This window comes from Lemur catta, chromosome 23 (genome assembly GCF_020740605.2).
Source record: "Lemur catta isolate mLemCat1 chromosome 23, mLemCat1.pri, whole genome shotgun sequence".
Taxonomy (NCBI): domain Eukaryota; kingdom Metazoa; phylum Chordata; class Mammalia; order Primates; family Lemuridae; genus Lemur; species Lemur catta.
Genome location: NC_059150.1, coordinates 7506547 through 7521974, shown reverse-complemented (window position 1 = coordinate 7521974; position 15428 = coordinate 7506547). Strand labels below are relative to the sequence as shown.

Here is a 15428-nt window from a genome sequence, read left to right as displayed (position 1 = left end):
CAAATACATTGTTAATGACAGTAATTCAAGCATTAGTCCAGTCCAGATGAAAATATATCTGTTTTTTATTTGAAGATAAGCAACTACTGACAGTAAGACCAGCTGTAATCATAATAAATATTTCTTGCAAAAATAAGATGGCAAATACTACTGCCCGAATCCCTTAGGGTTGCTTTACTGTGAAAGGGAGAGGTCAGCTCACCCAGCTGTTTGATGACCTGGTATCCCGGAATGAAAACAACTAAAAGGTCAGCAATGAATCTTAGTCCTGAGCCTGTAATGATACTTTCACTTTAGAGGTCTTGGTTTGCCTGGAAAGGGAAAACTAAATCCCTTAGTAAAAGGAAACCCAGCACTTCTATGCTTTTATAAGGGAATCTTCGAATGGGGCCCGACAGCTGGCCTCTCCCTCCACCTTATGCTAAGGCTCTCACATTTCCATTGTTTCTGCCACCCAGTACTGACCCCTGATTAAACTCTGTGCCCTTTAATTTTGGCCAAAGTGTAGACACAAATACACAAACATAGACAGATCATAACTTTCATGAAAGCTTTTCTAAATACTAAGTAAAACAATAATAAATAAAAGGAGCATAAAATATATAAATACATGAAAACTCTCTGGCACATAGATAGCAATTTCTGATTTTATATAAGCTGGTGTGCACCCAGGGCTTATAGACCTTGTTTTATTTTATGATTTCCCTGAGATGGTTTTACTTAACCCTAAATGGCTGGCACAAATTTATAGCCTTCTACCTGTGTTCATATTTCCAAAGTTCTGGTTCCACTTCCTATGGAGGGAATCATCTGAACATCCCGAAACTCCTGCTAGACATCTTGGCTACATTGTGGAAAAGATCAAGAGAGACAGATTTCCACTCATCCACCGAGGCCTACCTCTTCCCCTCCCCAGCCAGCACCAACAGGGCCTCCTTGCAGGGCTCTGGCCTTGGAAACACATATTTTAGCCAAGTGATGGATGCCACGAATGACCCTACCCTTTAGGTGAGATTACCCCAACCCACACTCCAGAAGATGCCTTCATCCCGTAAAGATTCAATAACATAAAATACCATAAACTATTAATAAACGTGACATTCCCATGTCCATACAGTGAGAGTGAGTATGGACATGGAGCCACTCAAGAACTGCACTTTGCCCTACAAAAATCTGGATAAGCGATCCCTCACCCCCAAATTAACATTGAAAAATACCTCATTTTTCCTTTCCCATAGCTCATCAGTGAGTTTATGTCATTAGAGTGCTTATTAAAGCTAAGAGGCTTGCTGACTTTTCTACTACTATATTTTTTTATACAAAATGACTGCTACTGATTTATTTGCATAAGATTTCCACCACTAACAGTCTTTACTGTTCTATATTCTCATGAGATCAGCTTACCCAAACCTACACAGAATCCTGAATCTATCTGATAAGCTAGGGTAAGCCTTTGCAAGGAGGAGACGGGAGTCAGGAGAAATTAGGCTTGCAATAGACAAGGTCAAGTTACCAAAATAGAGGATTTGATATTTTTGTTATTAGTGAGGGTGGGTATATTTGTCATTCCAAATCCAATTATTCTACCTTTATGACAAATGTCAGAAAGCTCACGAGTAGGAAATGGAACCCATCGAATTACCGCAAGAGCTTCCTCTTTTGAAAACGGTGACAACTGAGCTGGAATGAAAGGCGTTATTTCTCATGTCTGGCCCCTGAAACCTGAGAACAGCAGAATATGACCCATGACCCCACAGAGTTCATAAACATGAATTCAAACAAAATATTTTCTATTCATCAGAAAAGGAAATAGCTTCAGAAAACATTTCCTGCTTAGCTGTTGAATATCGACTCACAGGGAGTGTCTATTTGCAATAAATTATGTGTCCACGAATCAACTTGCCATTTCCCTGCCACTCACAGCAAACTTCCTTAACTCATAGGATATGCTCTGGCTGCTTCCTGTCTGCCCTCGTGCTGAATTTTGTTCCCAGCCTGCTCCTTAAGCCTTCAGTTTCTTTCATTTCTGCTATCTATTCTTACTCCCTAAAAAAACAGAACCAAAAACAAACCCACCAAAACCATCACTCCTGCTTTCCCTTTAGAATAATCCAGGTGACTCCAGACCAGCTCTCCAGCTGTGAGGCCCACTCTCACACCTCGTCTGCTGAACACGTCTGCCTGTCTTGCCTCTTATCTTACAGATAAAGCAGAAACCCAGGTGTCACCACGTTCCTTCCTGGCTGCCCTTTCCTGGGAATTCCCACCTTTCACTCCCACATGTTTTATGGTGGAAGAAAAGTTGATATCCTGTTGTGCCTTTCAGCCCATCAACCTAATTTTATTCAGTCCATCCAGCCCTTCCTACATTTACTTATTTTCAGAATATAAATCCGTGATCCCCATGACTTTGACTGGGATTTGCTCTCCCATTTTCCTCCTCCATGCAGATTCCTGCTATTATCATTGATTTCATGGAACAGCCTTTTTAAAGCACCCCCCAGGTGCCAAGACTATTTGCATCCACTGTGTTGGCCTTTCTGACACCTTGCTGTCCCAGTTCTTATTTCTCAACTTGCTGATCTTCGTCTGCTCTGCACTTGACATCAGCATGTCCACTCTAACCCTAATCATCTCAAAGCCCCAGAATTCCATCTCCACGTGCCTCTCTTGAGCCATCCCCTGGCTTCTTTCTGTCTTTACCCACAGTTGCGCCACTTCCCCACCACCACTGAACCAACTCTTGACTGTTACTAGGATCACTGATGTCTCAATTTTTTTTTCACTCAATCTATTCGAGTTACACAATTCCCAGTTTAACCCTGTGTCCATGTTTTTCAACAATTCCCTATAATCTGCACATTCATTTTTTTTCTTGTAACATATATTTTTTGAGCACTCACTAGGTGCCAGGTATTAGGCTAAGTGCTGGGATATGGCTCAAAAAGAAAAGAGACGTGATCTCTGCCTTCACGAAATTTATAGTCTAACAGAAGAGCCATATTAAACAAGGAAATGTGTAAATAAATAACAAATTACAAATGACGATCTATGAAGGCTACCAAGAGAAGATAACGGAGACTCACTTTAGATTAGGGGGGTTGGCTGGTCATGGAAGTGCTCTCTGAGGAAGTGGCATTTAAGCTAAGGTATGAGAGATGAGTAGGAAATATCCAGGTAAGAGAGAGGACAATAACTACAAAGCAAGAGGAGTAGCATGTGTGCAGGGCCTGAGATAGGAAAGTGCTGGGTGTTTTTCAGGACAGGAAAGGCCAGTATGGCAAGAGCAAGCAAGGGAGTGGTTCTGGATAAAGTTGGAGGGGTGGACAGGATTCTGATCTTACAAAATCTTGCCGCCCACGTTATGGTGTTTGGAATTTGTTCTGCAATGGAAAGTTAATAGGGGATTAAGCAGCAGGCTAATGTGACGACCTTTACATTTTAAATAGATCTCTCACTATGCTTTGTAGAAAATGAATTAAAGAAAGCAAGAGTAGAAGCAGGGAGAACCATTAGGAGGCTGTTGCAGATATGAATCAGAGATCACGGTGGCTTGGACTAGAGAAATGGCAGAAGAGATAGAAAGAAGTGAAAGTATTTTAAATATATTTTAGAGGTGGAAGCAACAGAATTTGAGGATAGATTAAATGGAGAATCCAGAAGGGAAGAAATCAAGGAGGATCCCTAGGATTCTCAGTTGGGCCTGGCTGAGATTTACTTACATGGTCATGGTTAGGGAGAAAAGTTGGTGTCCATAGGCTGGGCATTGCAGGCAGAGTAGGTAAACGACTCCTTTTGTGACACTAAATTTGATGTGCCTGTGAGATTTCCCAGATAGAGATGTCAAATAGGCAGTTCTGCCCACCCTCTGCCATATGTGCCCTGTCATTTCCTAACTGGATCACCCCTAGTATTGTACCTATGTCTGCGTACTCTGCACTTGGGAAGGATCCAGAGTCATGAAAATCTGCCTCACTTGATGTGTGACAACTGTGACCCCTTTCCTTAGAAAGCAGTATTAGCCGTGGAGCAACTGCACTAATAGCTTCAAAGACAAGGGAATGTGAACATAGGTGAGGTGTGCTTCTTCCAGGGAGAGGTGCTTAAGAAATAGGTCTATCTTCTTTACATGCTCTCTTTCCCCTTCTGACAGCTCGATGCAGATAAATATGGTGACTTTGGAAGCCACACGCTGAAAATGATGGAGATTTAAGAGCAGCATCCTGAGTTCCCAAATCACTCCCTAGAGGAAAGCTGACAAAGAACAACCATTTTAGACTTTACAAAAGGAAAAAAGAGGCCAGGTATGGTGGCTCGTGGCTGCAATCCCAGCACTTTGGGAGGCCAAGGTAGGAGGATAGCTTGAGCCCTAGAGTTTGAGACCAGCCTGATCAACATAGCAAGACTCTCCCTCTCTACAAAAAATTTTTTTTTAAAAATTAGCTGTGCATAATGGTTCATGCCTGTAGTCCCAGCTACTCCAGAAGGTCAGGCAGGAGGACCACTTCAGTCCAGGAGTTTGAGGTTGCAGTGAGTTATGATAATGCCACTGCACTCTACCCAGGATGACAGAGCGAGACTGGGTCTCAAAAATAAATAAATAAATAAATAAATGAAAAAAAGAAACTTCGACTGTGTTACACCATTGAAATTTAAGGGCTTAAATTCAAGGGTTTAACTTATATCTAGTTAACATCCATTTCCCATTAGAGTTTGATTATTGCTTAAATATCTTTTGTGTCAGGAGTTGTAGTGGGATCTGACTTAGATATTTTGGGGGGAACTCAGGGACATCAAGACGGAATGCATACGCCTAAAACCTAAATAAAAAGTGGGAGGCTGCCCTTAACACGGATTGCAGCCATGAGGAGAGCTCAAGTTGTATGAGAGAGTGCTTTAATACAAGTATCCCTCACTCAGATTCATTCTCTAGGGGGATTTGTTCATGGTCAGAAGGGGCTAGATCTTTTCAAAAAGCAGGGCTACCTTTTCAGGATCAAAAGAGATATGATTGCCTGAGGTTGAATTATCTAAATTGGACTTTAAAGATATGACGCTTCACGGGGAAATGTTCATCCACTTAGAGTAGAGGGAATTGGGGATCTCAGTGGAGGGGTTATTGATTAGCAACGTATGGAACAGAAACTTCTAGCAGAATGGGAACTGTGGGACATGTGACCAGGGCAGCACTCTGGCAAAGTCCACAAGATCAGCAGTGGCCACCCACGAGGAAAATCAGCACTGGTGGTTAGAAGTCAGTGTCTAAGATAGGAAAGCAGGGCTGAGGAAAGCAACAAGAGGAAGAGTTGTCCAGAACCCCATGGGTATATTCGTTCCTCAACCCTGACTCTATTATATAGCCCCTTCTAAGAAAAGCTTGCAACCAATGAAAGAGGAAAGAAGGAAAGGGTAGGAAAAAAACAGCTTTTATGGAGATAGACACCAGACAGCAAAAATTAAAGTATTTGGCCAATTTTTGTTCTGGGATTGTAATACAAATGCTCTGGTTTTTCTTAATCCTTTTTTTTTCCCTGTAGTTTATCGGTTTTTCAAGACAAAGGTTATGCATTTTTCTTGAGTCTGTGTATTCTCTAAGGCACTTCCCATCATTTCTTGCTGTAGTTACACTATGACTCTGCTCCTCTTACCCAACCCATTCTTGGGTAATCTCACCTCCTACTTAGTAGATGTGGAATGTGGTCAGTGTTGCCTCACCCAGATTCCTTCCTGAGATTGTTTCTATGTCTATAACCACACTCAAGCGTCTCACCCTGAGCTCACGTAACAATACCTCTCTCATTTCCTTTCTCTTGGGCTTCCTTTTGGAGCTTTGTCCCTCCATTAACTGCCTTTCCTTGACTTTAAAACATTCTATAACCTGAAATCAATTTTGTTTGACCTGGTGCCCACTCATGTATTATCCTATTTTTCTTCTTCCTTTCAATATAAAACTCTTTAAGTGCTGCTTTTATTTTTCTTTATAGGTCTGGAACCGAACTATTAATTTACTCCCAAATGGGTGTCCATTATCCTGGTAATGGTGCCATTTCCAAACAGGCTTGAAATCCTAGTTGTTGTTGCTGTCTTTACTCCTCTTAATCCTCATTTCCCAACCCATTACCCACAATTTACAATATAGAGTCATCAATTCTCATAAATTGATTACTGAATTGGTTACTAATTCATGTTTATTTTTATCTACTTCTGGTTATTAGTCTCATCAATTCCTTCTAGAACTGTTCATCATAATTTGGGGAGGACTATAACTTTGATTTTTTAACACATTGACTGCCACACAAAGAACAGAAACTTTTCCTTGGGAGCACAGCATTTTATTACAAAAATAGAATAAAAACTTTGAGTGTAATTTAAAGGTAAACATAAATAGAAACATGAAATTTATTGACTTGTATTCATTTAATCCATGTTTTTACAATTAAATTGTCAATATTAATTGTAATAAGAAGAACATCAACAAGATTTTATATATGCTTCACACGGCCCTGGGGTCAAAACTAGAGTGAGTTAGATACAACTCTCATGGCAGTTAATGTGTTAGAATAGTACACTAAAATATTACTTATCTCGGTTACTGAGTTTTGATGCCCTACCCCCGCTTAAATTTTATGCCCTAAAATCTACTCTCTTAGTGAGGCCTCACTGGCCTCACCCTGGTTCTAGCCTGTAGCTCAGAGAGCTACAAGACCAGAAGTCCGTTGAGTGAACTATTCTGCTCTCACCAAGTTGTATTCTACAATGCATACGTGCAAAGAGGAGAGTCAATGGGTTTTTGGACTGGGTTCCTGTCCTTCAGGTTCTCGGTGACTAAATGTATTATTCTTTGACTTTTTGCAGAATACTCTGAAGATATTCCAGAAAGATCTAGCAGGTGTTTACAGGAAGCTGAGGATTTGATGGTATTCATTGGTTTGGCAAAGTATGAAGGATGAAAATATTATTTTATATAAAATATAAAATATTTTATATTTTATACTCCTATCCTGAGTGATAGGATAAAGATGATGTACAAAAAAATACTATGGTAGCAAGCTGAAACCCAATGGTTGTTGCCTGTACAGTGGGAAGCAGTGAGGGAATTATTTCAGGATGCATTTGATACATTTTTGTCTGTCCTTGTTCAATGAACACAGATGTGGAGAGCAAGGGAGAGGAGCTTTTAAAAGCAATCTTGACTCTTTTAGATTCCACATGTAAGTGAGATCATGCAATATTTGTCTTACTGTACCTGCCTTATTTCACTTAGAATGTACGCCAAGTTCATCCACATTGTCACAAATGACAGAATCTCATTTTTTTTTCAAGACTGAATAATACTCTTATTGCATATTTTCTCTATCTGTTCATCCACTGATTGGCATTGAGGTTGACTCATGATATCTTGTATATCATGAATAATTCTGCAATGAACACGAGAGCACAAAGAGATCTAAAGCATAATGTGAGGACTACAGTTGATGTACATATTTATGGAGTACATGTGATATTTTGATATATGCATATGACCTGTAATGATCAAATCAGGGTATTTAAGATAGGCATATGACCTGTAATGATCAAATCAGGGTATTTAAGATAGGCATATGACCTGTAATGATCAAATCAGGGTATTTAAGATATCCATCACCTCAAACATTTGCCATTTGTGTTGGGAACAATTCAAATCTTCTAGCTATTTTGAAATATACAATTAATTATTAAGTATAGTCATCTTCCTGTGCTGTCGAACATTGAAATTACTCTATCTAACCATATCTTTGTACCCATTAGCCAACCTCTCTTCATCCCTCCACTCCACCCTCCCCAGCCTGTGGCATCTATCATTTCACTCTCTACCTCCATGAGATCAACCGTTTTAGCTCCCACATATGAGTGAGAACATGCTGTATTTGTCTTTCTATGCCTGGCTTATTCCACTTTACATGATGACTTCCAGTTCTATACCTGTTGTTGCAAATGCCAGAATTTTATTCTTTTTTATGGCTGAATAGTTTTCCATTGTGTATATATACACCACATTTTCTTTACACATTAATTGATTGATGGACACATAGGTTGATTCCCTACCTTGGCTATTGCAAATAGTGCTGTAATAAACATGGAGGTGCAAGTATCTTTTAGATATACTGGTTTCTTTTCCTTTGGATAAATACCTCGTAGTGAGATTACTGGATCATATATTAATTCTATTTTTAGTTTTTTGAGAAACCTCCATAATTACCTTAGATTACTCTCTAATATAAATTCTGCAGTTTAGAGTAGGGGTAGCCCTGGAGGGTAGACAACAACAAGGAATGTTGAGAGGGCTGTGAAAAGCAGTGCTTGTGTGAGAGAGAAAATATCTCCCACAGAACCTCTGCTAATTAGCCCTCAAGGGCTGTTAGCTCCGGGAGGGCCGAGGCTTGATCCTCTCTTGGTACCATATTTTATAGGGGCAATGAGTAGACAGTGACCATAAACGAGACCTGGGAATTGGCATGATAGAGGAAACAGAGATTTACAGCAAAATATCTGAGCCCTCCTCTTTCAGGGACCTGAAACCCTGATCAATCAGGCCAGTGATGGAATTTTAGGTCCCAGAAGGCAGGAGGGAAGGCAGGAGTTCTGATCTTGAGAGGGCCAGGGATCTCATTATTAGACACTACACAGGGATTTAGATGGCAATAAATAGCAATATGACCATAGGACTCAGAAACAACTGAATTATGCCCTGCCAAATAACCTTCCCTCCCCTGTCATCACTCTGTCCTCATGCCTGCTCCTAACTGGGAGACATGAGGTCAGGCAATGACCCCAGCCAGAGCCTGGCCTTTTAGTTCCTTTCAGCTCCACAGCTCCAATGATATCCTTTTGCTCACTTAACACCCACCCCAATGACCATCGTAGACTTTGTCATCACCTAGGACTGTTCCACTTGAAGAGTGAAATATTGAAGTACCCCACCCAATCACCCAACCTTTGTCTCTAGAGTTTTTTCACTCTGAATAATCCCCTGCCACCAAACACTTTCCGTTCAACATCACCGTCCACCAGCCCCTCTCTTTTCATTTCTTTTCTTCCCTCCCCAACTGAAAGGCAACGGTGCAACATTTTGATCTTTTATCAATATTATAAACTTCTTTGTTCCTTTTGTCCCTTCATCGTGTCCATCTAACAAAATCTGAATCCTAAACGAATCAAAGATTTTCTGTTCTGTGCTAACAGAGCTCTGGAAAAGAAACCCTAAAATTAAGTAGATTGGTACCACTCTAAGTTCACCTAGACCCTCAATGCTGCCTCTCTGGGAGTTCTAACTCCCTTTAGCGAGGCCACTCTTGCACTTTCTGCAACATTTTCAACCCTTCTCTACCTTTCTTGAAGTGTAAACTTGCCTGCCTCTTCCTTCTCTCTGAGGGGTGTTCTCACCTCCTGCCTCATGGGAGAACAGAAGCCATCAAAGAGGAGGCTACAGACATCCAAACAGCATCCACACCCACTCTTCCTTTGTTCCCCCTGCCATAAAATGGAGATTTCCATCATCCTATCTGAGGTCATTTCATCCAGTGAGTCCTGAATCTCATCCCCTATGGCTTTGTCGGAAAAACGTGCACTATTCTCCCATCTCCGTCTCCTCTATCCCTCCTCTCCCATCCATTGTAGCAATGTGTCCCCAACCTGACGTCCTGCTCCAGCTACTGCCGACCCCCCGTCTTTCCTTTCTTGAGCAGCCAAATATAACATTTATTGGTCTTTAAAATTATTTTATGCTAGTGTTTTCTATTATTATTATAAAGATAAAAATGAAAATTATTATCTAATCTATATGTTACACATAAAAACATGCTCAGGTTACAAATAGTACATAAGAGTATAAAGTGTCAAATAAATCCTTTCTCTTCTCTTTCACCGCCCCCTAAATACTAGGATAATCACTGAGATAATCACTATGAGATTATGTGCATATATGTGTGTAGTATATATAGATGTGTACACAAATGGGATCATATGATCCATGCTGTTCTGCAACATGTTTTTTAAATTTTATACATTTTAGATATGTTTCCACATCAGTAACATAAATACACCTCATTCTTTTTAATGGCTGCTTTTGATTTTAATGGCTTTTTAAGGGTCAGTGCTGTGTCCCCAGTGCCTAGAACAGTGCCAAGCAGATAGTAGATACTCTATGAACACTTGGTGAATTAGTGAATGATTAAATTCCACTGTTTGTAAGCACATCATATTTAAACGATTCTCCTATTGATAAACATTTGGGCTTTCTTCAGTTTGTTGCTACTACAGATAACTTGGCCTGAACTGCTCTGAGCAAGGCCACGGCCTCTGTGTTGCATCCTCTGGTCCTTACATCCTCCTGACTCCCTCTGCCTGTGTTCCTATATCCATCTTTGCTACAATCGGCTCTTCTTCCTGTGCTGATCAGCTGAAAACCTTGATTGGTATTCACAAGAAACCCAAATAAAATGAGCATATATGAGTGTATGTGTCCTGCTGGAAATTTCTGTAGTCCTAGTGTGGTAGTCATTTGTCTGTTACACCGACGATTCTGATTCTTCTCCTTCTAGGCCCATAGTAAAATTGTTCTTCCCTCTTCCTTTTACACTTCCCTTAAAGTGATTTGCTTTTGGCAGTAACATGTGAAGTTCTAAAGAGCTGGCATGGGATCATCGTGTTCCTTCCCCCAAAGCAGAGGCTCCCTCTGTGTGGGGTCCTAGTGCAGAGCCCACCCTTGCTCCCAGCCAGCCCAAGATGGGCGTGTAGTGTTAATAGTGTTAACAAGAAATAAAGCTTTATGTTTACAGCTCCTGAGATTTGGGGATTGTTTTCTGTGGCAGCAAACCTATTTCCTCCCAACTGTCATACACAAAGGTAGGACCACGTGCCCACTTTGTAGCACTTGAAGACATCCTGTGGACCCTGGCCCTGCTCACTTCCTCCCGGGGCAGGGCTGGGCGCAGCACTCTGGGCCCCTTCTGGAGGGAGGCCCACACTCTGAACACATGACCTTATAATTGCAGCCTACACCTTCTCTGACTGACTTCCTGGCAAAAGCTTCTCTAGCCATTGCTATCTTGCTCCAAAAAAGTGCTTGTTACTCCAACAAATCTATTACACAATTCTCTCTCAGAGAAATTAGAAGTCAAATATAAAAGTTACTGTGAGGCGTACCCTCATCTCCCCCGTCAGCCCTGCTCTGAACCACGTTCTTTCAGGACGTTGCAAGGAAGGTCTGTGAAACCCCGTCTTGTTTCCTGTTTTCTCGCTTGGCCGGATTCGGTAGAACCACCTCACTCTCCCCTCTGGAGCCCCTGGCTGACTCACCCCAGAGAGCAGCTCTGCGGTTTGTAGCAAGAAGGGCGTGTAGCAGCAGTAGGAAAACAAGCCCCTGCCACACTTCCTTTCCGTCCTCCCTCAAGTCCTGGTCAGGGTCTGTCCCCTGTGGGTGGCTCCCACACCCTGGAAAGAGTACACTGGTGAGCGCCCTGCCTCAGTCTCTTCTTCCAAGGTCGCTGTCATTTTTTTCTCAGGTACAGTCTGACACAAAGGCCACACTGACGACCACCTCAACAAGATGACCAAAGTGAGTTATTTCATGTGTCAAAGCCCAGATCGGTTCTTTGTAAGCTGCATCTGTCCCACACCTGAGGTGCCCTGCAAGGTGCCTGGGGCTGATAACGCTGACAACTTGGGGGCCACTGTAGTCCTTTCTTATGGTGCCTTAGCTTAACAGACTGCAAACAGCCTTGAAGAGTGTTTTGATTGGCTTCTGTTGCAAAACAACCCCAATATTTTTAGTAGCTTAGAACAACTATTTATTTAAACAAGGACTGTTCTGCACAGTCTTTCTGGTGTGGCCCAGGCTCAGCTGATCCCGGTTAGATGTGCTCATGCGCATGTAGTCAGTCCAGGAGTTGTTTGTGGACTGACTAGTTCAGTGGCTTCTCTCAATTTTCTGGCAATCGGCGGGCTTATCTATTAGCTGGGGCAAAGAAGGATCATGTGTCTTTCGTCACCTAGCAGGCTAGCCCGGTGGTGGACACAGAGTTCCAAGTGCAACAGCAGGACAAGTCCCAGAGCACAAAGTGCTTTGCAAGTCTCTGTTTGTGTTATATTTGCTATTGTCCCATTGACCAAAGCAAATCACAAGGCAGCCCAAGCAAGAGCAGGGATACAAGAACAGGAAGCATTTGTGGTCATTTTTTTACCCTCTACCCTAAGGGAGTAGTCTCCAACATGGGCCTCAGGCTTTCTCTGAAAAACCTCTGATCAGGAACATTCTACTTGTTCTGCCCTAACAGCCATTTGACCAAAAGTGAGGTCAACCTCCACAGGTCAACTCCTTCATGAAAGGTTTTGGACTGCGTAAGAACCGAAGGGTGCTGTTTCTTGGATATTTGTAATTAAACACTGACTGACATCACGCAGGCTCAAGCACAGAACCACTATGACTCTGCCTCCGGCTGGGAGGATCCTTTCTCTCCGAGTCACTTCTGAGTCGCTCTACTGCACTGATCTGCCAGGGGAGCCTGGATTCCCTTAGGAGTTTAAGATGATCGTTCTATAAACCTACAGATTTTAGCTGTTCCAGAGCCTAACCTTCCTCATATTCATACTGCACCACAGTTACTGATATCTTCATAGTGGCCACGTGTAATCCTGGTAGGTGAACTGTGGCCTTGGATAGTGAGGGCAGGAGGGGAGGAGGAAGGACAGAGGGAGGGAGAGGGGAGAGGGAAAGTTGTTTGATTCATTAAAGAAAACACAGAACTAAGGGGATTTATTAGAAGATTTTACCCTTCCTGATCAATTTCATTGCCTCCAAGATAACATGGCCTCATACACAGAGTGGGGGTTCCCTCCTTCATATGACCATGTGGCTGAGAATTAAGGAAAGTGGGTATTGTGTATGTGTTTTGGGGGGAAAGCAGAATGGACTCCTCACCTGGTATAGAACTATTTTTCCAATAATTTTAAATATTTAGCAACAAGTATTAATACAAGGGCTAACTGTGGTGTGGCAGGCAGTGTTTTAAGCATTTAACAAATATAAACTCATTTAATGCCCCTCCCCACAACAACATCATGAGGTAGGTTATTATCCTCATTTTACAAATGAGCAAACAGAAGCACAGAGAGGTGAAGTCACTTGCCCAAGGTCCCACAGCTACTGAGGAGAACAGTTGTTTTGCTCCGACAGCCTGTGCTCTTCACAGCATACTGCCTGTGCTGCTTGGGGGTAAAGAAGGGCCTTTAGACACGCTTGAAGCTCTGACTGGGGGCTGGGGGGAGCATGGGCAATATACATAACCTAAACTTTTGTACCCCCATAATAAGCTGAAATTAAAAAAAAAAAAAAGAAGGGCCTTTAGGTATAAAGCCTAGAGTCTGCAACAGAAGCGTCTTTTTTTAAAACTGAAGTTGTTCAAAAAACATTTGTGATTAAAAAATGTTGCTTTGTGAAAACTTCTAAGGACTGTGCAAATCCAGAATTTCCAAGTATCTCCCCACCCACCAACCCCAAGAATACTCTGTGTTTTTGAGTCATTTATAGAAAAGAACTTTAGGAAAAAAAAATTTTAATTACTTGAATAATGAAAATTACTTACCAAACTGCAGAAATAAAACCTTATATTTATATAATGTTTTATGGTTTACAGGGAATTTTTATACGCATACCATAAGAATTTAGGTTCTAGTTAATTTTCTCAGAATTTTTGACAACAATAACAGTTTCACTTTTGCTTGAGAGATGGTAAAAATTTGACAACCAATTAGTAAACCAAGCATGGGAAAATGAACTTATTTAAAAAGTGAACGAGTTTCAAGGATTTTTGCATTTATATTTATAGGTAACAAAATCAAGTTACAATTCATTCTTATCTGTTTACTAGAGTAGAGCTCTAGGAATATATACAAACCAAGTTTTTTTGTCTAGTAATGGAAATAGTATATACTTAAAAATATTAAAACCTTTAAAAAAATTTTGTGAACTTTTCCATTAATAAAATGGAAGTTAATAAACCATTTATTATACCACTAATAAAATAATTAATTTGTTCATTGTTAATAAATCAGTAACATTCATGAAAGCAATTCATAAGTACTCCCACAAATTGGTGTAAATTGCTACAGTTTGACCATACCTTTAAAATTCTTAATGAAACTGCTCTTTACAAACTAATAAAGGGTGCAAGGCGAGAGCTGTGGTAAGTGCCTAAACTTTACAAAGGCACAGGCATAGATAAAAATAACGATAATAACCAGTCACTGTCCCCTAGTTTACTTTTCTATGATTGCTACTCAGGAATCACATAGTTGACAGTCATAACGATTCTTAACTTTCCCCATCAATAACATCACCCCGTGAAACCCAGGGTTTTTGAGCTATTTTCCAGGCCCTGCATTCCAGTGGATTGGCTGACCCACCCAACCCAGTGGCCCATGTGGAGGAACTGACTCAACTGGTATTGCAACCCCCACCCAAGCACCAACCCAGAAGAGAAGACAATTTCTACACCCCTATGGTTCCACCCCAAACCCAACCAATTAGCAGACCCAATTGCCTAGTCTTTTGCTGGCCAAACTATCTTTAAAAAAACCTTTCTCCCAAAATTTTCAGGGAGATAGATTTGAGAAATTCCTCCCCTCTTGCATGACGCCTGTGATATTTAATTCTTTCTTTGCTAGAAACCCCGCTGTCTCAGTGTATTGGCTTCCTCTTGAGCAGCAGGCAATGAACCTGGTTGGGCTGTAACACTAATATGGAAGAAATGCCTTTGCAATGGGTTGGTCTAAATTACCTTCCCTCCATTGATGGTACAGTTCACTCATGCTTTCCTGGGGTCCAGTGCATCAGCAACTGCCTTGCTCACTCCGTAGGCTGGGTAAGCATAGTAGCAAGGTCAGAACTCCGAGGAGGCACAGAGATGGGGAGTTGCTCCCTGACGCAGGCCTTGGTATGCATTGACGTCACACCAACAGAAGCTGAAAGATCACAGATTCCACCTGGAAATATCTGGAAGAAAGACAGTGAACTAGCAGCCACACCTGCCAAACTGGAGGTTGGTTGTACAAGAGTCTGCAGCAGCTACACCTGGGGCAAAGTCAGGTCAAGACTGAGCTCTGAATTAGGAAGACACTCAGGGGAAAAAGGTGGAATTAGGATTTCTGGAATCAATAAAGTCAAAGGACACTCAAAACCTCAATTCTAGCATCAAGGTTCTGATGCCAGAAGCAAGTAACTTTGTGGAACTTTGAGAATATTTAGAATTGTAACCCCAATCTTTTCTTTTCACTGTAGGAGTACAACTTAAATAGTTATCTAGAAATGTAAGTAATTCATTTCTGAGTGACAAAACAAACAAAGAATGGACAAAAAGGACTTTGGTTCAAAGTGGGCAAGCTTAGTCACC

The 15428-nt window shown here is 41.4% G+C and overlaps 1 protein-coding gene across 1 annotated transcript in view; it reads right to left on the bottom strand.

Moving 5' to 3' along the window:
- CD55 (CD55 molecule (Cromer blood group)) overlaps positions 1 to 14880 on the bottom strand; it is a 61014-nt gene extending 46134 nt beyond the window's left edge. The window contains exon 1 of the mRNA XM_045535970.1: positions 14817 to 14880. Within this exon, the coding sequence (XP_045391926.1) occupies positions 14817 to 14847 (31 nt within the window). The 5' untranslated portion in view covers positions 14848 to 14880. The remainder of the gene's footprint in view (positions 1 to 14816) is intronic.
- Positions 14881 to 15428: the final 548 nt, after the last annotated feature.